The sequence below is a fragment of the Lithobates pipiens genome, unplaced genomic scaffold, assembly GCF_037356315.1.
Source record: "Lithobates pipiens isolate NorthernLeopardFrog02 unplaced genomic scaffold, aLitPip1_a1.2 Scaffold_19, whole genome shotgun sequence".
NCBI classification, from domain to species: domain Eukaryota; kingdom Metazoa; phylum Chordata; class Amphibia; order Anura; family Ranidae; genus Lithobates; species Lithobates pipiens.
In genome coordinates, this window is record NW_027507764.1 from 354,406,551 (window position 1) to 354,429,602 (window position 23,052).

The 23,052-nt window shown below is 43.2% G+C and overlaps 1 protein-coding gene across 2 annotated transcripts in view; it reads left to right on the forward strand.

Moving 5' to 3' along the window:
• The first annotated feature begins 5,864 nt into the window (after nucleotides 1–5,864).
• TMEM170B (transmembrane protein 170B) overlaps nucleotides 5,865–23,052 on the forward strand; it is a 66,683-nt gene continuing 49,495 nt past the window's right edge. Inside the window, exons 1-2 of one of the 2 annotated variants that reach the window (XR_013277610.1) lie at nucleotides 5,865–6,486; nucleotides 21,277–22,086. Coding sequence is in view for 1 of the 2 variants with exons in the window: in XM_077492194.1 (XP_077348320.1) it covers nucleotides 6,390–6,486 (97 nt within the window). In the remaining variant the exon portion in view is untranslated. Of the gene's footprint in view, nucleotides 6,487–21,276; nucleotides 22,087–23,052 lie in introns of those variants that run through there. The other variant, XM_077492194.1, reaches the window with a different exon arrangement.

Here is a 23,052-nt window from a genome sequence, read left to right on the forward strand (position 1 = left end):
TGACGCACGTGCCATGCATGGCACACGTCTTAAACTTGGTCGTGCAGCGATTCGTTGTCAAATACCCTGGGGTCCAGGACATCTTGCGCCAGGCAAGGAAAATCTCGGCCCATTTCAGAAGATCTTACACGGCCATGGCTCGCCTTGCTGACATTTAGCGGCGACACAATCTGCCGGTCAGACATCTTATTTGCGATTGCCCGACGCGATGGAACTCAACCTTCTATATGCTTGATAGGCTGCTCCAGCAGAAACGTGCAGTTAACGTCTACCTGTATGAACTCTGCGGCAGAACAGGTTCTGGGAAGCTGGTTTTTTTTTCACCGTGCCAGTGGCTGCTCATGTGCGACACATGCAGACTTCTGCGGCCATTTGAGGAGATCACCAAACTGGTCAGTCGCAGCCATGGCGCCATCAGTGACATGGTACCTTATGCCTTCTTTATGGAGCGTGCATTGCGTCGTGTCATTGATCAAGCTGTGTAGTAGCAGGAGCGGGAAGATGAGGAAGTCGCAATGCTGGATGAATTCCCAGGGGGGGCTACTCTATCTGAGACAAGTCAACAACAGGAGTCTGAAGAGGAGTCAGAGGAGGATGGTGCCGGGGCGGATGAGGAGGAGCAAGAAGAGCATGCTTTAAACCTTTCTGGGATCCCTGTTGTTGTGCGTGGATGGGGAGAGGAGAATGAAGAGGACGGCATTATCCTGGATGATGAGCAGGAGCCAGGCCACCACACCGCTTCCAGTTTAGTGCAAATGGGGGCTTTCATGCTCCAGTGTTTTAATAGGGACCCCCGTATAAAAAGCATAAGGGTCAAGGACCAGTACTGGGTGGCAACGTACTTAGACCCCCGGTACAAACACAAAATGGCGGAAATGTTACCGCCGTCACAGAGGGCTGTCAGAATGGAGCACTTCCAGGCCTTGCTTTGAGAAATGCTGCATTCTGCTTTTGCGTGCGCTGGCAGAGGAGCAATTCCCACTCCCAGAGAAGGAGTTGCGGGTACCAATCCAACAGCGCCTGCAAGAAGAGGCCGGTTTGAAGATGTGTTGGTGACTTCGGATATGAGGTCATTCTTTCAGCCGACCCATCGACAGGTGTCATCCAGATCCAGCATCAGGGAACACCTAGACCGCCAGGTGTCCGACTACATCGGGTTAACGGCCGATGTGGACGCTCTGAGGAGTGATGAACCCCTGGACTACTGGGTGGGCAGGCTTGACCTCTGGCCAGAGCTTGCCCAATTTGCAATCGAACTGTTGGCTTGCCCCTCGTCCAGTGTCCTGTCCGAAAGGACGTTCAGCGCAGCAGGGGGGATTGTGACCGATAAGCATACTCGCCTAGCTCACGACAGTGTTAACTACCTCACATTTCTAAAAATGAATGAGGCATGGATCTCGGAGGAATTCAACACATGTGACCAGTAGACTATGTATATGTCTATAAACTATTTTTTTAATCGAGCACACAGACCTTCATTCTTCATTTGGCTCACTTCCTTGTCCAAAAAAAAGCACACCGTACTATATGCCTGTACCCTCCTGTTTGAAAAGGTTGAGCGGTGTCATTTTTCTACTGGGGCTGCTTATTATGAGGGGCTCCCACCATCCCTGTGCTGTGCTGACTTCCTCCTGGGGCTGCTTATTATGAGGGTCTCCCACCATCCCTGTGCTATGCTCATTATGAGGGGCTCCCACCATCCCTGTGCTATGCTCATTATGAGGGGCTCCCTGTGCTGTGCTGACTTCCTCCTGGGGCTGCTTATTATGAGGGGCTCCCACCATCCCTGTGCTATGCTGACATTCTCCTGGGGCTGCTTATTATGAGGGGCTCCCACCATCCCTGTGCTGTGCTGACTTCCTCCTGGGGCTGTACCTCTGCTGTGCATATTATGAGGGGCTCCCACCATCCCTGTGCTATGCTCATTATGAGGGGCTCCCACCATCCCTGTGCTATGCTGACTTCCTCCTGGGGCTGCTTACGGTGCAGGTGTCAGTGCTGTATATCACGGTGCTGGTGTCAGTGCTGTATATCACGGTGCTGGTGTCAGTGCTTTATGTCACGCTGCTGATGTCAGTGCTCTCTACCACGGTGCTGGTGTCAGATCACTCTATTACGGTGCAGGTGTCAGTGCTGTATATCATGGTGCTGGTGTCAGTGCTGTATATCACGGTGCTGGTGTCAGTGCTTTATGTCACGCTGCTGATGTCAGTGTTCTCTATCACGGTGCTGGTGTCAGTGCTGTATATCACGGTGCTGGTGTCAGTGCTTTATGTCATGCTGCTGATGTCAGTGCTCTCTATCACGGTGCTGGTGTCAGATCACTCTATCACGGTGCAGGTGTCATTGCTGTATGTCACGCTACTGATGTCAGTGCTGTCTATCACGGTGCTGGTGTCAGTGCTGTATATCACGGTGCTGGTGTCAGTGCTTTATGTCACGCTGCTGATGTCAGTGCTCTCTATCACGGTGCTGGTGTCAGATCACTCTATCACGGTGCAGGTGTCATCGCTGTATGTCACGCTGCTGATGTCAGTGCTCTCTATCACGGTGCTGGTGTCAGATCACTCTATCACGGTGCAGGTGTCATTGCTGTATGTCACGCTGCTGGTGATCATCTCCTGCACCCTCTTCTTTGCCTACCCTGACCTTCCCTCTCCTCCATTGCCTTCATGCGCTCCACAGTCCTGAATTGTCAGAACAATTTCACATATAAAAAAAGAATGCTTGTAGTTGTCGATCCCAGATTCACCTCATACATGTGTTATGTCATTGGCCATGTGGTGGGACTATGTTTGCACAGCTAGTAATTATTTTGTGGCTGCAAATTTGACCTGTAGGTTTGCAAAGTTCGCCTCCCATTGAAATCAATGGGGCCCGCCACAAACGTTACGGTTCGTGAACTATCGGCCGCGTTCGCGGTCTGCGTTCGCGAAATGTCCCGTCGGAAGTTCGTCCATCACTAGTAGGAAGGATGGTGTAGAGGGGGAGATGTGACCCTAGAAATGATAGAAAGGATGGTGTTGAGGTGGAAATGTGACCCTATAAATGATAGAAAGGATGATGTAGAGGGGGAGATGTGACCATAGAAATGAGAGGAAGGATGGTGTTGAGGAGGAGATTTGACCATAGAAATGATAGGAAGGATGGTGTAGAGGGGGAGATGTGACCCTATAAATGATAGGAAGGATGGTGTAGAGGGGGAGATGTGACCCTATAAATGATAGAAAGGATGGTATAGAGGGGGAGATGTGACCCTAGAAATGTTAAAGGATGGTTTGAGAGGTGACCCTATAAATGATAGGAAGAATGGTATGAGAATTGACTCTAGAAATGATAGGAAGGATGGTGTGAGAGGTAGGGTTGCCACCTCATTCCTTTAAAACTGAACACATATGAATTACACAGGTTGTGTGGCTGATTAAGATGGTAATTAAATTTACTTAGTACCTTACCTGTATTAAATTATCCCCCAATCCTGTGTATTTAATATGGGTTCAGTTTTAAAGGGATGAGTTGGCAACCCTAGTGAGAGGTGACCATAGGAATGATAGGAAGGCTGGTGTGAGAGATGACCCTAGAAATGATAGAAAGGATGATGTGAGAGGTGACCCTAGAAAGGATGATGTAGAGGGGGAGATGTGACCCTGGAAATGAGAGGAATGATGGTGTTGAGGAGGAGATTTGACCATAGAAATGATAGGAAGGATGGTGTAGAGGGGGAGATATGACCCTAGAAATGATAGGAAGGATGGTGTAGAGGGGGGAAGAGGTGACCCTAGAAATGAGAGGGAAGGTGGTTTAGAGGGGGAGATGTGACCCTAGAAATGATAGGAAGGATGATGTAGAGGGGGAGATGTGACCCTAGAAATGAGAGGAAGGGTGGTGTAGAGGGGAGAGGTGGCCCTAGAAATGAGAGGAATGGTGGTGTAGAGGAGGAGAAGGGAACCTAGAAATGATAGGAAGGATGGTGTAGAGGGGGAGATGTGTCCCTAAAAATGATAGAAAGGATGGTGTAGAGGGGGAGACGTGACCCTAGAAATTATAGGAAGAATGATGAAGAGGGGGAGATATGACCCTAGAAATGATAGGAAGGATGGTGTAGAGGGAGAAGATGTGACCCTAGAAATGAGAGGGAAGATGGTGTAGAGGGGGAGATGTGACCCTACAATTGATAGGAAGGATGGTGTAGATGAGGAGATGTGACCCTAGAAATGATAAGAAGGATGGTGTGAGAGGTAGGGTTGCCACCTCATCCCTTTAAAACAGAACACATATTAATTACACAGGTTGTGTGCCTAATTAAGATGGTAAATAAATTTAATTAGTACCTTACCCGTATTAAATTAGCCCCCAAACCTGTGTATTTAATATGTGTTCGGTTTTAAAGGGATGACTTGGCAACCCTAGTGAGAGGTGACCCTAGAAATTCTAGAAAAGATGGTGTGAGAGGTGACACTAGGAATGATAGGAAGGATGGTGCGAGAGGTGACCCTAGAAAGGATGGTGTGAGAGGTGACCCTAGAAAGGATAGGAAGGATGGTGTAGAGAGGGGCAGGAGGGATGGTGTAGAAGGGGTGATGTGACCCTAGAAATTATAGCACGGATGGTGTGAGAGGTGACCCTAGAAATCATAGGAAGGATGGTGTGAGAGGTGACTCTAGAAATGATAGGAAGGAAGGTGTGAGATGTGACCCTAGAAATAATAGGAAGGATGGTGTGAGAGGTGACCCTAGAAATGATAGGAAGGTTGGTGTAGAGGAGGAGATATGACACTAGAAATGATAGGAAGGATAGTTTAAGAGGTGACCCTAGAAATGATAAAAAGGATGGTTTAGAGGGGGATATGTGACCCTAGAAATTATAGGAAGGATGGTGTAGACTAGAGGAGGAGATGTGACCCCAGAAATGATAGGAAGGATGGTGTGAGAAGTGACCCTAGAAATGATAGGAATGATGTTATGAGAGGTGACCCTAGAAACGATAGGAAGGGTGGTGTGAGAGGAGACTCTAAAAATGAGAGGAAGGATGGTGTGAGAAGTGACCCTAGAAATGATAGGAAGGATGGTGTGAGAGGAGACCCTAAAAATGAGAGGAAGGATGGTGTGAGAAGTGACCCTAGAAATTATAGGAAGGATGGTGTGAGAGGTGACTCTAGAAATGATAGGAAGGATTGTGTGAGAGATAGGGTTGCCACCTCATCCCTTTAAAACTGAACACATTATTTAAACAGGTTGTGTGGCTGATTAAGATGGTAATTAAATTTACTTAGTACCTTACCTGTATTAAATTAACCCCCGAACCTGTGTATTTAATATGTGCTCGGTTTTAAAGGAATGAGTTGGCAACCCTAGTGAGAGATGACCCTAGGAATGATAGGAAGGCTGGTGTGAGAGGTGAACTTAGAAATGATAGAAAGGATGATGTGCGAGGTGACCCTAGAAAGGATAGGAAGGATGATGTAGATGGGGACAGGAGGGATGGCGTAGAGGAGAAGATTTGACCCTAGAAATGATAGGAAGGATGGTGTAAAGGGGGAGATGTGACTTTAGAAATGATAGGAAGGATGATGTAGAGGGGGAGATGTGACCCTACAATTGATAGGAAGGATAGTGTAGAGGAGGAGATGTGGCCCTAGAAATGATAGGAAGGATGTTGTAGATGAGATGTAACCGTAAAATGATAGGAAGGATAGTGTAGAGGGGTAGATTTTACCCTAGAAATGATAGGAAGGATGGTGTAGAGGGGGGGATGTGACCCTAGAAATGATAGAAAGAATGGTTTAGAGGGGGAGATGTGACCCTAGAAATTATAGGAAGGATGGTGTAGAGGAGGAGATGTGACCCCAGAAATGCTAGGAAGGATTGTGTGAGAAGTGACCCTAGAAATGATAGGAAGAATGGTGTGAGAGGTGACCCTAAAAATGCTAGGAAGGATGGTGTAGAGGAGGACAGGAGGGATGGATGCTCCATGCACAGGCTCCAGTCTCCTCCTCCAGGATGATGATGGTGACTCGGATGATGATGGGAGGAAGGAGGGGACATCTGATGATGGTGGAGGATGCAGGTTGGTTGCTCGGCTATATGCTCGGCACACACACAGTGTGTAGAAGGTCGGTGTGTGCTGTGTACTGTGGTCGGTAGCACGTCTCTGGCTACCTATAAGAAGTGCACCAGGCTGGGGTTCCTCTTCCTCAATGTCTCCCCTGCGAGGCTGCTTGTCGTCCCCGGTCCAGCTGCGCCCTCCGCTCATCCCCCGGCCATCCTTACTTGGCCTCTTACTGCTTGAGCTCCTTGTGCTGCTGCTGGAGGAAGAGGAGCAGCAGCTGTCTGGGAGCCCCGGGACTTCCTCCAGCACCCCGCCGGCTGACGATCAGCCAGGGACCGAAAATGAAAGCGGAGAAGGAGGACATTTCCATGATCAACCTGTCTGTACAACAAGTCCTGAGCCTATGGGCTCACGGGACAGTGCTGAGGAGCCTGACCGGTAAGTGGCCAGTCCTTCTAATGTAGCCTTCAGCACCATGGATAGCGCAGCAAGGATGGCGCCCCCTATCAGGGGGTCATTAATACCGCACTCTGCTCTAGAGGGCTGTGTATGGGAATGGGGGCATGGAGCATCTATTGTTTACTGCAGCTCTGATTCTGTCCTTTGTGCATTGCTTGGCAAAGTTTACATGACATGTAGGATGTTGGTGCAAAAGACTTTTGTGGGTCACAATCAATTATGGGGTAAAATTAAGGCATCTGCCCCAGACTTCATGGGGTAGTGCTATAAAAGTCCTAGCACTTTTTTCTTGCTTTGTAACGCATGTGTATGGCGGCAAAGAGGGTAGGCTTTAGCGCCCACATACGCACCCATGGTTTCTGTGCGTCCAGCACAGTGACCGAACTGTCAAAGGGAGGTCCTAGGATTGTTTTTGGTCATGTGACCACTGTGATAACGAATCACAATGGTCATGTGATCAGGCAGCCCTTCCAACCCCCTGGGCAAAAAGACCTATTTAAAGGGACTTTAGGCTAGGCATGAAAGGGTTACAAAGGTGGTCAGCAGGGGCGGACTGACAACTCATGGGGCCCCGAGCAATAGGAGATTATGGAGCCCCCGGGCAATCAGAGATTATGGGGCCACACAGTATACACACACATAGTATAAAATCACACAGTATACACAGTTATGCTTCTATTGGCTGAGAAGGTACTGGAGAGGTGGGGCAGCTATAATCTCAGGATGTTTAGACCAAAAGGATGTCGGTAAGGGACATTTCAGAGACAGATGTAAAAAAAACACAGATTTTTACATACTGTCCCTGGTTTTACTGAGGCTGGCAACCCTGATTTGGCCCCCTAGTGGCCCTGGGCCCTTGGGCAGTGCCCGAGTGGCTGAATGGTCAGTCCGCCCCTGGTGGTCAGCAATGCCAACCTTTGTATCGTTGTTAGTAAGGCCCCTTTCACACAGACCATGCCTGGTCCAATCAGCAGGTGGTCCATGGACAGACCCCCTTCTGAATCAGAGCAGACTGGAACCGGTGCCACTTTTGTCATATCCACTTTTTTTTTTTTTTTGCTGCAGGGGCTTTTTAGACCCATATTTGATCTATGAGTGGTCAGATCTGTTTACATCAGACTACCTTGATCTGTCTTGTTTAGGTCTGAAAAACAGAAAACAACACAGACCTTTTCCATGTTTTTTTTCTGGACCTGGATGGATGGAAGTGATCAGATGTAAAGGAACACATGCTGAATCGGAGCAGAATGGAACAACTGTCACTTTTGTGACATTCTTGTCCATTCATTTTTTTTTCTCTGCAGGAGCTTTCATATTAGATCTATGTGTGGCCTTTGGTATCCATTTACCGCAGACTACCTCTGATCCATCATGTTTAGGTCCAAAAATATAGAAAAGGACATAGTCTTTTTCCATTTTTTAAGGTAATAGGATCAAACAAATGCATGCTGAATTGGAGCAGAATGGAACCAATGTCACTTTTCTGACAGTTGTGTCCATTCAGTTTTTTGCTGCAGGAGGATTCTGGACCCATATCAGATCAACTAGCGATCGGATGTGAACAGACTTGGATCCGCTTACATTAGACTACCTCTGATCCTTCATTCTTAGATCAGAAATAAAGCAAATGAACATAACCTTTTCCAATTTTTTTCCAGACCTAAATGGACTTGTTAGTAGTTGGATGTTTACATCCACCTGCACGTACACTTAAACCCCTTTCCCGTCAGTGGATTGATTGGGTCAGTTTTTCAGGCAGACCCGATCTGACCATCCATAGCTCTCTATGGGGAGGCAGATGTCAGCGGACAAGTGTCCTCTAACACCTGCCGGCATCTGATCCGATAAAAACAGATTGATGTGGATATGTTCCCCATTGGTTCGGCGGATCGGATGACAATCGGATGGAAAGGGACATGCAGTCCCTTTCTATCTGACCACCCCATAGAGGAGAGCGGGTCCTGTCTGCTCTGCATAGTGGAGCGGACACGGACCTGTCATCCTCCTCAGCGGAGAGATGAAAAGGGCCATCTGAAAGGGGCCTTGCATAGTGCTTCCTATCAGGTCCGCTCGAAGAACTGATCAGACCAACCATGTGAAAGGGGCCTAAGGTGACTAATGGGGAAACAGCACATATTTGATTTGCACCAGATTTCGTTCACACCATGGTGCAGAGACATAAGTTTACATTGATTTTTATGTGAGTTTTTATGCACCTTAACATCAGTTTTCATGCACATCAGTTATGTGCCCTGTTCACACCAATGTTGATTTCATCTTAGTTTTTTTCTGTGCAGAAAACCTCATACACTTTGCAGATTCCTGCACAGAAAAAAATATGCACGTTGTGGTGTGAACAGGGCATGTAGATAACCATTGTTTTCTTTGAGCCCTTGCAGAACGCGTGCAGAAAAGCTGTTCCATGGTGTGAACGAGGCCTAAAGGAAAATAAGCAAATGATTATACACAAGACACACTTCCTATACCTGGAAACACTGTTTCGATATCATCTAAGATCACCAATTGAGTAATTTGCAGAGGATGTATACCACCACATTTGATCCACTACTACACGACAAATCATTCAGAAATGCTTCACAAGCTCATGTTAGAAGCAAAATACAAATACCTCTGTATACGATGACCCTTCTGTATAATACAAGAAACTGGAGGGGGCATGCATTGAAAATAGGTCAGGACCTACTGTATAATGAATCCACCACTGGGCACAAAGGCATGCATCCAGTATAGTGTATAATTACATATCTATCGCTATGATTATAAAATTCAGATCCAACAACAAAGGTGAGAATGAAGACAGAGTGGTATTCTTATGGCACAATGGTCGCTCATTCATTCTCAAGCTTAGCACAGTCTTCCTGATATTTTATTTTGGCATCCAAGGCATTGCCTCTGTTACTTGGCTCTGGAAATGGGGACGTAGAATGTTTTCAGGGTTCTTCATGTTTGTTAGCACCATCCCTGAATACAAAGTGGGATCTTTGTTGTAGTTAACAGTGGTGTTTTTGACTTTGGGTAGAGCTATACTTAAGGGCCTTTGTGATGAGAATTCTACAGCCATAGTATCCAAGCAGCATTCCTTTTACTAATTGCCTTCAAGTCAAAAGGAAAGTATAAAACGGACCATACACTGCATAATGTCATGTAAATCTACACCTATGTAGCACACAGGCTTGCCAAACTGAGTACAAATTAATGAATTGTTTAGTTGGACTTTAATTTTCCATAGTTTTGGTAAATCTAAGGCGATTGTACAGAGAGGGGGGTATTTACTAAAACGGGTGCACAGCTGTGCATATTAGCCAATCAATTTCTAGCTTTTATGGTCAAAAGCTTAAAGCAGAACTTTACCCATAACAACTTGATAAAAAATAATGTTCTTTAGCAATTAACATGCAGTCAATATTAATAATTATTCTACCAAAACGGCGTGCACTTTAAATTGCCTCCAGGATTGTTCCTGTTTCTTCTTGCCAGAGGCATCAAATGGCTGGCGTCATAACTGAGCACATGTGCAGCACCATGGCAGTTGCAGATCAAACAGTAGCAGCTTCATTGGTTGTAAAGGATAGGAGGGTTTAATTCCATTTTAAGGCTGTCAGCAGATCTACAAACTCGGCAGTGCCTGAAAATGCATAAAAATGGAGACCAACTGAGCATGTGCAGAGGGTAAGACTATGTATTACTGGATTTAAACAGTATAGACACTTATTTTTATGTACTTCAACCCCTTCCCAGCCATGCTATAGCAGAAAGACAGCTAAAGCATGAGCCACAATTGCCGTGAGGGCATCCATGTACATACTCCCGAGCTCGATCAGCCTGTGTGCCGCCTGCAGGGCATGCGCAGCACGCTCTGTGATCAGCCAGTCAAGGAGATTTGGCTGATCATCGGAGTAAGGGGCCGATCCCGACCCTTACTACATGATCAGCTGTCAGCCAATGACAGCTGATCACATAATATAAACAGAGCTGGTATTTTTCTCCTTGCGCTAATAGCCCCCAATGGTTGATATATCATAAATTACAGAGGACTCTCAATGCTTCCTCTGTTAAGGCCATCAAAAGTTCTAATACTCTTTACTTTTTTTTGTTTGTTTTTTGTTTGTTTTGTCTACAGAAACACCTCTAGGTAGGTTAGTTAGATTAAATAGTTTAAGCTAAAGTTTATGAAAAAAAATAAAAAATGAGGATGGCATACAGAACCAGTGTAATAATGTACCTTTGATGATTTGTATCTAATATTCTCTAACATTCTCATGGCTTCTGATTACAGTATAATTAATCTCTCAAGGGATGCCAGGGATGAACATATCTATGAAAATCTGGCACTGAGCGGGTTAATAGCAGTGGCTGCAACTCTGTAGGACTTGCATAGCTCACCCTACCTTTCTTTTCCCCTCTGCCATTAACAAAACACTTAGTATTGTTGAAAGAAAATGGAAATCCGGACGTGGAAATCACCTGTTATAAAAATTGCTAAAAATCATCAAGGAAATATCAGCAGAGGAGCAGGGTGAACCGCTAGCATGTTTCGCACCACACGAGCACCTACTTATAGCAGTCTCAGCCCTGTATCCCATCCACAGTGAAACCGACAGGGCAATCAGGAAAACAAGGTGATAGAAAAGAAGCCACCCACAAGAGTTGCACATTGTAAAGTAGTGAGTGTGCAGCTTGTATAGCAATGTACATTTGCTATCCCCTCAAAATAACTGACAAGTGGCAACAAAAGTGAGTAAACCTCTAAGTGAAAATGTCCAAATTGGGCCCAATTAGCCATTTTCCCTCTACAGTGTCATGCGACTCATTAGTGTTACAAGGTCTCGGTGTGAATGGGGAGCAGGTGTGTTAAATTTGGTGTTATCACTCTCAATCTCTAATACTGGTCACTGGCAGTTTAACGTGGCACCTCATGGCAAAGAACTCTCTGTGGACCTGCAAAAAAAGAATTGTTGCTCTACATAAAGATGGCCTAGGCTATAAGACGATTGCCAAGATCCTGAAACTGAGCTGCAGCACAGTGGCCAAGACCATACAGCGATTTAACAAGACAGATTCAACTCAGAACAGGCCTCACCATGGTCAACCAAAGAAGTTGAAGGCACGAGCGCAGCATCATATCCAGACGTTGTCTTTGGAAAATAGATGCATGAGTGCTGCCAGCATTGCTGCAGAGGTTGAAGGGGTGGGGGGTCAGCCTGTCAGCGCTCAGACCATACGCTGCACACTACATCAAACTGTTCTGCATTGATGTCGTCCCAGAAGGAAGCTTCTTCTAAAGATGATGCAAAAGAAAGCCCGCTAACAGTTAAAAGACAAGCCGACTATGGACATGGGTTACTGGAACCATGTCCTATGGTCTGATGAGACCAAGATAAACTTATTTGGTTCAGATGGTGTCAAGAGTGTGTGGTGGCAACCAGGTTAGGAGTACAAAGACAAGTGTGTCTTGCCTACAGTCAAGCATGGTGGTGGAAGTGTCATGGTCTGGGACTGCATGAGTGCTGCCGGCACTGGGGAGCTACAGTTCATTGAGGAATCCATGAATGCCAACATGTACTGTGACATACTGAAGCAGAGCATGATCCCCTCCCTTTCAAAACTGGACTGCAGGGCAGTATTCCAACATTATAATGACCCCAAACACACCTCCAAGATTGCTAAAGAAGCTGAGGGTAAAGGTGATGGACTGGCCAAGCATGTATCCAGACCTAAACCCTATTGAGAATCTGTGGGGAATCCTCAAATGGAAGGTGAAGGAGCGCAAGATCTCTAACATCCACCAGCTCTGTGATGTCATCATGGATGAGTGGAAGAGGACTCTAATGGCAACCTGTGAAGCTCTGGGGAACTCCATGCCCAAGAGGGTTAAGGCAGTGCTGGAAAATAATGGTGGCCGCACAAAATATTGACACTTTGGGCCCAATTTAGACATTTTCACTGGGGTGTACTCACTTTTGTTGCCAGTGGTTTAGACATTAATTGCTGTGTGTGAAGTTATTTTTAGGGGACAGCAAATTTACTGTTATACAAGCTGTACACTCACTGCTTTACATTGTAGCAAAGTGTCATTTCTTCAGTGTTGTCACATGAAACAATAAAATAAAATATTTACAAAAATGTGAGGGGTGTACTCAGTTTTGCGAGATATTGTATGTGCGAGAAACAAAATTAAAATAAAGATATACATATATCAACTTATAATAAACATCCTCAAGCCTCAGAAGAGTAATAACATAAAGTGCAATCTTGCAATGCTAAATTAAACGTAACAAAAACATATCATACAAAACACTAAAACATTGTATTATTTGTGTTTGTTACTTTTAATCTAGCATTGCAATATTGTATATTATTACTCTTTTGAGGGCTCTGGATGTTTAATATAAATTGATATACTCTATGTATATGTTTATTTTAATTTTGTTTCTTGTACATTCACGTTTCATTTTTTGTGGTTGGATTATTCTCTTTCACCTTTGTACTGATTGCCCTGTCGGTTTCACCTGTGGATGGAATACTGATGTTGATTTACTAAGGCCTCTTTCACACGGGGCGGATCAGTAATGATCCGCCCCGTGAAGATCCGCTCGCTCAGCGGGGATCGCTCCGTTGTCCCCGCTGAGCTGGCTGCGGACAGGGCGGTCTCCGCACACTGTGCAGGGACCGCCCTGTCAGCTCTCCATTCTCCTCTATGGGGATCGGATGAGCACGGACCATCTGTCAGTGTTCATCCGATCCGCTCTGCAGACGGATAGAAAAATAGGATTTTCCTCCGTCTGCAGAATCGGACTGTTGCGGAGGCGGACGAAATCGGGTGTCTGCGGATGCTCATCCGCAGACACCCGCTATCCCATAGGGATGAATGTATGTCCGTATTTCATCCGCAAACGGATGGATGAAATACGGACATACCATCCGCATGTGTGAAAGGGGCCTAAAGCTGGAGAGTGCAAAATCTGGTGCAGCTGTACATGGTAGCCAATCAGCTTTTACCTTTAACTTGTTCAATTAAGCTTTGACAAAAAAACTGGAAGCTGATGAGTAAGCACTAGTGTAGTGTGAAACATGTCAACAGAGGACCCTGCTCCTCTGCTGCTATTTCCTTGCTATTCTTACCCTGCTTGGCCATTTTCTAAATTAAAGTAATTTCTACAGTAGCTTCATTTTTCTTGCATCATCAGCTGTGAGCTGGGCCATCACCTGTTTAGTGCTATTGTGGCAGTTTGTGTCTGGTGGACCTGGAGTGGTGTCTTTTTCAGCTACCTAGTATTCTTCCCCCAAAATGCATTGCATTCAGTGAATGGACAGGGGAGATCCTGTCATTCATCCTCCTCCATTTACTAAACATATTTCATTCTAGGAGAAAAACACTAGGAATTTTGTGACTGACCAAGGGCACAGGACGGGTAAGGCAAGCATTGCCACTGCTGTTAAACACTACAGTGCCTGAAGACCACTGCTGTGGGGGGTCTCCAGCATCACTGACAAGGGATTTTTAATGTAACCAGAAGCCAGGAGAAGTAAGGTAGACATCAATAGAGATACTGTACATTGTTACACTGGTGCTATATGCCCCCAAAAGGTGTTGCTAAACTTCAGCACCAACATATCAACTTTAGCTTTATCATATCGGGAAGACAACATAAATCATTATTAAATTAATAAAATGTTTAAAGGTTATTTGGTTTTGATATAACTAATCCACACAATAGAGAAGGGAAATTGTTCTAAAATTAAAGAGCACCAGTAAGCTTTTAGAAACAAAATATAAATGTGACATTGTAAGACAGAATAGTGGCAGGATATCAATTCTGAGACGGGATTACTTTTTTTGTCCCCTTACACCTGTAAATGTTTTCACGGGTAACTGGTTAGATCATTCACCCTAGGTTCACACTCCCACGTTTTATGCGGGCTGCAATTGTGCGGACGCAACAGATTATTCAAATGAATGGGCTGCTGTGCCTGCATTTCTGCAACAAAAAGTTGCATGCACCTTTTAAAATACACCATGCGATTTCCCTGTGGTTCTGCACCCACAAATGTGCTGTGTGCTGATGCATAGGGGTGCCATTCAGAATGACCTTGATTGCAAAATGTCATGAAATGTCCTTTGTGCTGGTGGCTACTCTCTTAGGTAAAATTCTGCACTTTTCTGCGCCCCCTTCCAATCCCCTGTAGAATTGCATCCTCTGGCGCTGGAGGGGTTTATAAAGCCTTTGGACCTGTCACCGGTACTTGTGATGAGTGCTGACTATGCCCTATAGATGTTGTGCTATAGTTTCCATTAATGAGAAGCGTTCTTTGAATGGAGGATGGGCGGTTGAATGTAAGGTCCACCTCCTCCATTCGTAGAATGTGTTTCATTGATGTAGAGCTTATTTAATACAGCAGAGAAGATGAATGGGGGGTGGTGGAGAGTGGGGAGGTCAGAGGACTTATTATATCCATCAATAAAAGGAACAGTTCACAATGAATAAACAGTATAAATGCTATATCATCATGGCGCAAAGATGAACTAGAAACTAGAGCTAGCTCGCACCACACATACTCCCACAATTAAAATAAATATGAATAAATACGTGCAGCGCTTAATATTCTCAATACTCGTTATGTTGATTGTAAATGAATCAATAAATACCCAAACATACATAAAACTCCAACCTATAACAGTTACATGTGCTCCAAGACATATACAAAATGTGCATACTTTGACAAACCTTCATTAAATGTGTATAATAATGAGAAAAATTAAAATGCTCACAAATTCAACATAATAATAACAACATAAAAACATAACAATAACATCCCCGTGTGCACACATTATGTGTAAAAAAGAAGTCCATAGATAATAGTGTTCTTTTTTTTTTTCACCACCAATGATCACCACCTCTTGCTGATCAACACCATCACTCATGAGACAATGGTTGGATGCTGACCCTCATTAGTTGACTCCTTAGGCGACAAGAAATCAAGAAATGCCCGCCAGGAAATGTGTCTGCTTCCAGCAATCAAGCCACCCCAGTGGAAAGTGATTGTAAAGCTCTTCCTCCCGGACAGGATCTCCTGGCTCAGACCTCTGCAGCTCCCCCTAGGGAAGTTATGCATTGCATAATCCCTACAAATACAAAAACAATGACAAGTGTTTATTAGACATCATAAAAAAGCACTTACATAAAATGGTAAGCAAAGGTGCTTTCTTTTGGACCCATTAGCATGCACAGTATTCGCTATCACACTCAGTCTAAAGCCTCATACACACGAATGGATTTTCCGATGGGAAATGTTCGATGACAGGCTGTTGCCAGAAAATCCGACCGTTTGTACGCTCCATCGGACAATTGTCGGATTTTCCGCAGACAAATGTTGGATCGCAGGTTTTAAAATTGTCCGCGGACAAATGTCTGTTCGGAGCATGTGTACACAAGTCCGTCGGACAAAAGTCCAAAGTACAAACATGCATGCTCGGAAGCAAGGACGAGCCAGAAGCGGTCGGTCTTGTGAACTAGCGTTCGTAATGGAGAATTAACATTCGTGACGTGGGAAATTATGAAATCTCAAAATGCAGCGCATATTCTCTTCTTCTTTAATAGGATAATAATGAAGCTGCTTTGCTGGTGATACTGATGGAGTTATTGCAAACACATTTTAAAAGGCTTTTTTTTTCTAGTGATGTCAAGAATAATATTATTTAAGATAAAAGATACAATTATGTTGGTGTCCCTTGTCAATTTTACATTGTATTTTTTTAAATGTAACTGCCTACTCCCAAACTGTCATTTGAAGTAAAACAGATAGCCAAGTATTATTCTCCACATTTTTTTATTGTGCATTAAAAAAAGAAAACAAATAAAATTAGACATGCTATTTGCCAAGAGAACTTAACCAAAAAAAGTGCATTGTATGCATCCAAAAATATAGAAAATATAAAAAATCAAATCATTATTATTCAACCAAAAAAATAAATTAAAAGCCTCATGCATGTGTCCTGCTTCTTAATATAGGGGGTCAACAATGCCAAGAGTTGGTGAAAGCAGGGGTCCGTCATCTGGAGATATTTCCAAAAATCATCTGGATTATTCTCCTGGAGCTCCCGCAGCAAAAGCATATGACATAATTGGTCACAATTAATAAAGCAACCAATTTTTGGTACAAGAAATTCTCTTCCTCCTGTTCTTGGACCAGACTTGGGTCAAAGCAATAACTCCAAGGCCAGTAATAAATAACACGCTATCTCCTCTGATTCTGCAACATGGCTGGTTGACGAACGGCCGTTTAGAAATGAACTGAAGAGCACAAAATGAAAAGCGCAAACTCAAAAGCGCTAAATGAAAAGCACAAACTCAAAAGCGCTAAATGAAAAGCGCGAATCAACACTAACCAAACTACTAACATGAAATTAGCAGAAGGAGCCCAAAGGGTGGTGCTAAAGAGCTGAAAAACCACATGGTACGTCAGTACGTTCATGTTTGCTGGCCAACAATTCCTTGCCATTTGTATGCAAGACAAAATCCAGGCACACGCCTTCGGACAAAAGTCCGATTTTTTGTCTGCGGAAAATCCGATCGTGTGTACAAGGCTTAAGTATGACAGCGATTAGACTGGGTCCACGTATTAATTACTATTTTCTTAGATTTTTTTTTTTGTGACATTCAATAGGGAATTCAATAGGGTTTCTTTTTAAAGAAGAACTAAACTGTATCTGAGCACCACAACTGAAAACAAAATTAATTAATTTTTCATATTCAAAGCAAGCTCACCCATCTATTCATTCCTGCTATAATTTCTAGCTGCAGCTATATTGAGTAAGGGCAGATGATTCATGTAGCATTTATTTTCTGGAATCCATCTGCCCTTAACTTGGGCTTGCAGGCAGGAGGGTGTGCTTAGCTGGGAACCCCCCCCCCCCCTTTTCTCTATATGAGAGAAAAAAAATGCCCATGAGGACTCCTGTATGACATCATTTTGGCTTAGGCCAGAAATCAGAAAGCAACTGAAGAAATGTAAAAAAAAGTTTAAAGCAAGTACCGTATTTATCGGCGTATAACACGCACAGGTGTATAATGCGCACCTTCTCATTAAGAGGGAAGTTTCAGGGAAAAAAAGGTAATTTTAAATAAAGAACTGTGAAGCAAAATAAGGGTCAGTGCCCATCATTACAGCCCCACCATTGCCCATCTGCAGCCTTACTATTGCCATGAATGCAGCCTCACCATTGCCAAGAATGTAGCCTCACCATTGCCATGAATACAGCCTCACCATTGCCAGGAATGCAGCCTTACCATTGCCATGAATGCACCCTCACCATTGCCATGAATGCAGCCTCACCATTGCCATGAATGCAGCCTCCCCATTGCCATGAATGCAGCCTCGCAAGTGCCATGAATGCAGCCTCGACATTGCCATCAGTGCAGCCTGATCTATGCCCATCTGCAGCCTCGGAGGGGACAGGGAGGGGGGGTGGGATGAGCGCCTACAAATTATATACAGTTAGAATCTCCTGTTTACTTGGCAGCTTCTTTAATACAATGTCCCGCCTCATATGATAGACAAAACAGTTATCCAATGCCAGCCCAGGAGATGGGACTTCCTATTACACAGGCTGCCAAATAAACAGGAGATTAAAAATGTATGTAATCTGTCGACACTCGTACCGCCCCCATCCCTGTTCCCTCCGAGGCAGCCAGAACCAAACGATCTGAGTATAACACGCACACACGATTTTCACTTGATTTTCAGGCAAATATGGTAAATATAATATACAGTCCTATCTATGTGCTGATGCTAGAAGCATAAGGATTGAAGAATAGTTAAAGTAATATTAAAGATTTTTTTTTTAAGAAACATGTCATACTTACCTGCTCTATGCCCCTATCCTCCTCTTGTTGGGTCCCCTGCCGGCGCTCCAGGCCCCTCCCTCGTGCTGAGTGCCCCCATAGCAAGCAGCTTGCTATAGGGGCACCTGAGAAGACTCGCTCCTGAGCCGCTGCCCCGTGTGTCCATTCACACACAGAGCACGGATCGGCCTTGCCCCTTCTCTCTCCTCATTGACTTACTGGTTGTGATTGACAGCCAATGGCTACCACTGCTGTCTGAGCCAATGAGGAGGGAGAGACCCGGGAGAGTCGAGGCTCTTGTACACATCACTGATGGGGTTCGCATACGTTTTAGGGGGGCCTTCTGCACACAGAAGGTTTTTTTACCTTTATGCATAGAATACGGTTGTGCTCATAAGTTTACATACCCTGTCAGAATTTATGATTTCATGGCAATTTTTCAGAGAATATGAATAATAATATGATGACACAAAAACTTTTCTTTCATTCATGGTTAGTGTTTGGCTGAAGCCATTTATTATCAATCAACTGTGTTTACTCTTTTTAAATCATAATGGCAACAGAAACTACCCAAATAACCCTGATCAAAAGTTTACATACCCCAGTTGTTAATACCATGTATTGGCCCCTTTGCCAATACATGGTATTAACATGCTGCCATTATGATTTAAAAAGAGTAAACACAGTTGATTGATAATAACTTGCTTCAGCCAAACACTAACCATGAGTGAAAGAAAAGTTTTTTGTGTCATCGTTCATATTCTTTGAAAAATGGCCAAGAAATCATAAATTCTGGCAGGGTATGTAAATTTATGAGCACAACTGTACATGAAGGTAAAAAACCTTGAGTCTTTACAACCACCATTTTTTTGATTGAGAGAGTTCTATTCTGCTTAAAGCCTGGCATTACAATTATTCATTGCAATAATGCCCACATTTCAGTGTGCTTTACTGCAACGCATGTTCCGCAGTGTAGTCTAGTGCCATTCACCAATCCACCTGTAATGCACACTAAAATGCACAGTATATTCTATTGTACTGAATTCAAAAAACAATGCATGTCTCATTTTAGGTCCATTGTGTTGGGTTGCCAGCTTATTTAAATGCATTGTCTGCCCTAACACAATGCACATTGACACATGACCGCATCACATCAGACATGTGGGAAGGGGGCCTTAATGAATAGAAATATTTTTTTAGCTTGGATTATTTGAATTTGAAGTGGTAATATACAGCAGGTAAAATAATTGTTGAACACCTCATCATTTTTCTAGGTAAATATATTTCTAAAGGTGCCATTGACATGAAATTTTTACCATGTGTCAGTAACAACCCATGCAATTCATAGATACAAAGAAACCAAAACAAATAAGTTCAGAAATTAAGTTATGCGAAATAAAATGGAATGACACAGGAAAAAAGTATGAAACATGTGAAGAGAGGGGGAGAGTGCAGAAAGTCATGGAAAGCCAAGAAACCAGCTGAAATCTATCAGTAATTAGAAAGCGTGTTTAGTCTCAACTGATGGCCTATAAAAAGTTGTTTAATTCCCAAGGTGTCACAGAAGAAACATCTCATGATGGGTAAAAGCAAAGAGCTCTCTCAAGACCTTTACAACCTTATTGTTACAAAACATACTGATGGCATTGGTTACAGAAAGATTTCTAAACTTTTGAATGTTCAAGTGAGCACTGTTGGGGACATAATCCAGAAATGGAAAGAACATAATTTCACCATAAGCTTTCCATGACCAGGTGCTCCTCACACGATTTGTGACAGAGGAGTAAAAAGAATTATCAGAAGAGTTGTCCAGGAGTCAGAAAGACCTGGAATTAGCAGGTAAAATTGTTTCAAAGAAAACAATAAGTCATGCACTCAACTGTCATGTGTACTAACAGTTACCCTGCAAGACTCCATTGCTGAAGAAAAAACATGTTGAATCTCATTTAAAGTTTGCTGCACAACATTTAGACAAACCTGTGAATTATTGTGAGAATATAGTCTGGTCAGATGAGACCAAAATTTAATTCTTTGGATGCCATAATACACACCATGTTTGGAGGTCTAATGGCACTGCACATCATCCCAAAAACAGCATACCAGAAGTAAAGTTTGGTAGTGGGAACATCATGGTGTGGGGCTGTTTTTCAGCATATGATACTGGAAAACTTAATTTCATTGAAAGAAGGATGAATGGAAAAATGTACTAAGAGATTTTTGATAAAAACCTGCTGCCATCTACCAGGATGATAAAGATGAAACAAGGGTGGACATTTCAGCAAGACAATGATCCCAAACAGAAAGCCAAGTAAACTCTCAATTGGTTTCAAAGAAAGAAAATAAAGCGGCTATAATTGCCCAGCCAATCGCCTGACTTGAAACCAATAGAACATCTATGGAAAGAACTAAAGATCAGAGTTCATAGAAGAGGCCACGGAACCTTCTAGATTTGTAGATTTTGTGGAAGAATAGGCCAAATTCACACCCAGGCAATGCATGCGATTAGTTTTTCCATACAGGAGGCATCTTGAAGCTATCATTAACAACAACAGATTTTTTACAAATTATTAAATTAATTTTAGTTAGCGTGTTCAATACCTTTTCACTTTGTCATTCCATTTTATTACACATAACTTAATTTCTGAACTTATTTGTTTTCATTTCTTTGTATGTATGGATTGCATGGGTTGTTACCAACACATGGTGAAAAGTTCACGTCAATACCACCATTAGAAATATATTTACCTAGAAAAATGGCGACATGTTCAATACTTATTTTACATGCTGTATATAATATTTTGTCCTAGCAAACAGAATTTAATTGAATGTTACACTGTCTGCATTGTAGTGCTGTATACATCCTTATACCCCCCTTTCTATTGTCTTTTTTTTTGTCTCCATGAAGCTAACCATAATTATTCACCAATATTCACAAGAATGTGAGCAGCTCTTTTACTGGCCAAGAGCATACTCATTGCCTCTAAGAAAAATGACTGTCGTCTGGAGAAAAGTCACAGCATGCTTCACAGACTCCTGATTGCTTAATATACACAGTGCTTCTATGTAGTACAGTTGTTTTTTTTGTTCTCATGAAGTTATTTGTAAGAACAAATGCATGTTGTAATTCAGCAGTTAGATAAAGACCAACTCCAACATTTTTTCTTTTAAATGAGGAAAAGTCATTTAGAAAAATAACAATGTGAGAGCCTATACGAACAAAATATTTGGTGCATTGAGCCCCACCTACACAGACTGCACTAAAACTGTGCTGGTTAAAACTATTTTATTTTTTTCGATCAAAGAAAAAAAAATTAAATATTAACTAACAACTGGTCAGAATGTACATGGGGCTAATGTGCCAGGTTGGTTAAACCACTTCAGCTGTTGCACTGTTATACCCCTTATTGACCAGAGCAATATGGACATTGCAGCTGTTGATCTACCAATTTGGCAATAACTTTACCTAAAAATGTAATACATTTTTTTTTTCACTTTTTTGGTACAAGCAATAGTGGCAATATTGTCCTGATAGATTATATTATTTTTTAGGAAATGTATATATATAAAGATATACAAATGTGAAAAGTTACCAGTGTAAGTAATTATTGATAATTTAGATAAAAGTGTAGGTGTTATTCTATAATTTGTCCCATTAATACAACAAAAAATATTCTGATACAGAGCTTGGCAAAAAAAATGAAATAAAGGCATTTAAAAAAAATTGTGTATTTTTTTTAAAGTGTTGCTACAAAACTGTACAAGATCTGTGAAAACGAAAGAAAAAAAAAAAAAAAAAGTTAAATATAAATTAAAAATACATTAAAAGAAAAAAATCTGCCAAATATTAAAAAGTTAAAATGAGAAGGGGGAGAAGAAGTTTATTGGGGCTGATTACACTTAAAGTGGTTGTAAATGCAAAAGTTTTTTTTTATCTTAATACATTTTATGCATTAAGCTAAAAAGTCCTTTGTGTGCAGCAGACCCCCTCAGCCCCTTTAATACTTACCTCAGCCCCATTTCGATCTAGCGAGGATGCATGAAGACTTGGTTGCCCGGAACTCTCCCTCCTCATTGGCTGAGACAGCAGCGAAGTGCCATTGGCTTTCGCTACTGTGATTCATAGTCAGTGAGCCAAGGAGGAGATAGAGTGGGCGGGGGCGGAGCCGGGACGGTGCGTTGTGTTTGAATGGACACACAGAACTGCAGTTTGGCTCAGGTGCCCCAATAGCAAGCTGCTTGCTATAGGGGCAGTCAACAGGAGGGAGGGGCCAGGAGCGCCAAAAAGGGACCCAGGAAGGGGAGGATCTGGGCTGCTTTGTGAAAAAACACTGCACAGAGCAGGTAAGTATGACAAGTTTGTTATTTTTAACGAGAAAAGGAGACTTTAGTATCACTTTAAAGAGCTCCAGGCTAAAAGATTAAAAGTTAGCAGCTAAGCTACAAATTCTGTAGCTGCTGACTTTTAATATTAGGGCACTTACCTGTCCAGGAATCCAGCGGTGGCCTCACAGGAGATGATTTTTCAATCACCTCAGGGCAACTGGCTATGAAGCCTTGTGGCTTCACAGCCGGATTTGAAGCCTTGCGGCTTCACAGCCGGATTCCTACTGTGCAAACACGAAGCCTTGCTGCACTTTGTGAATGGGCGGGCTGCAGGGGAAGGTGGGGGGCCGAACTGAGC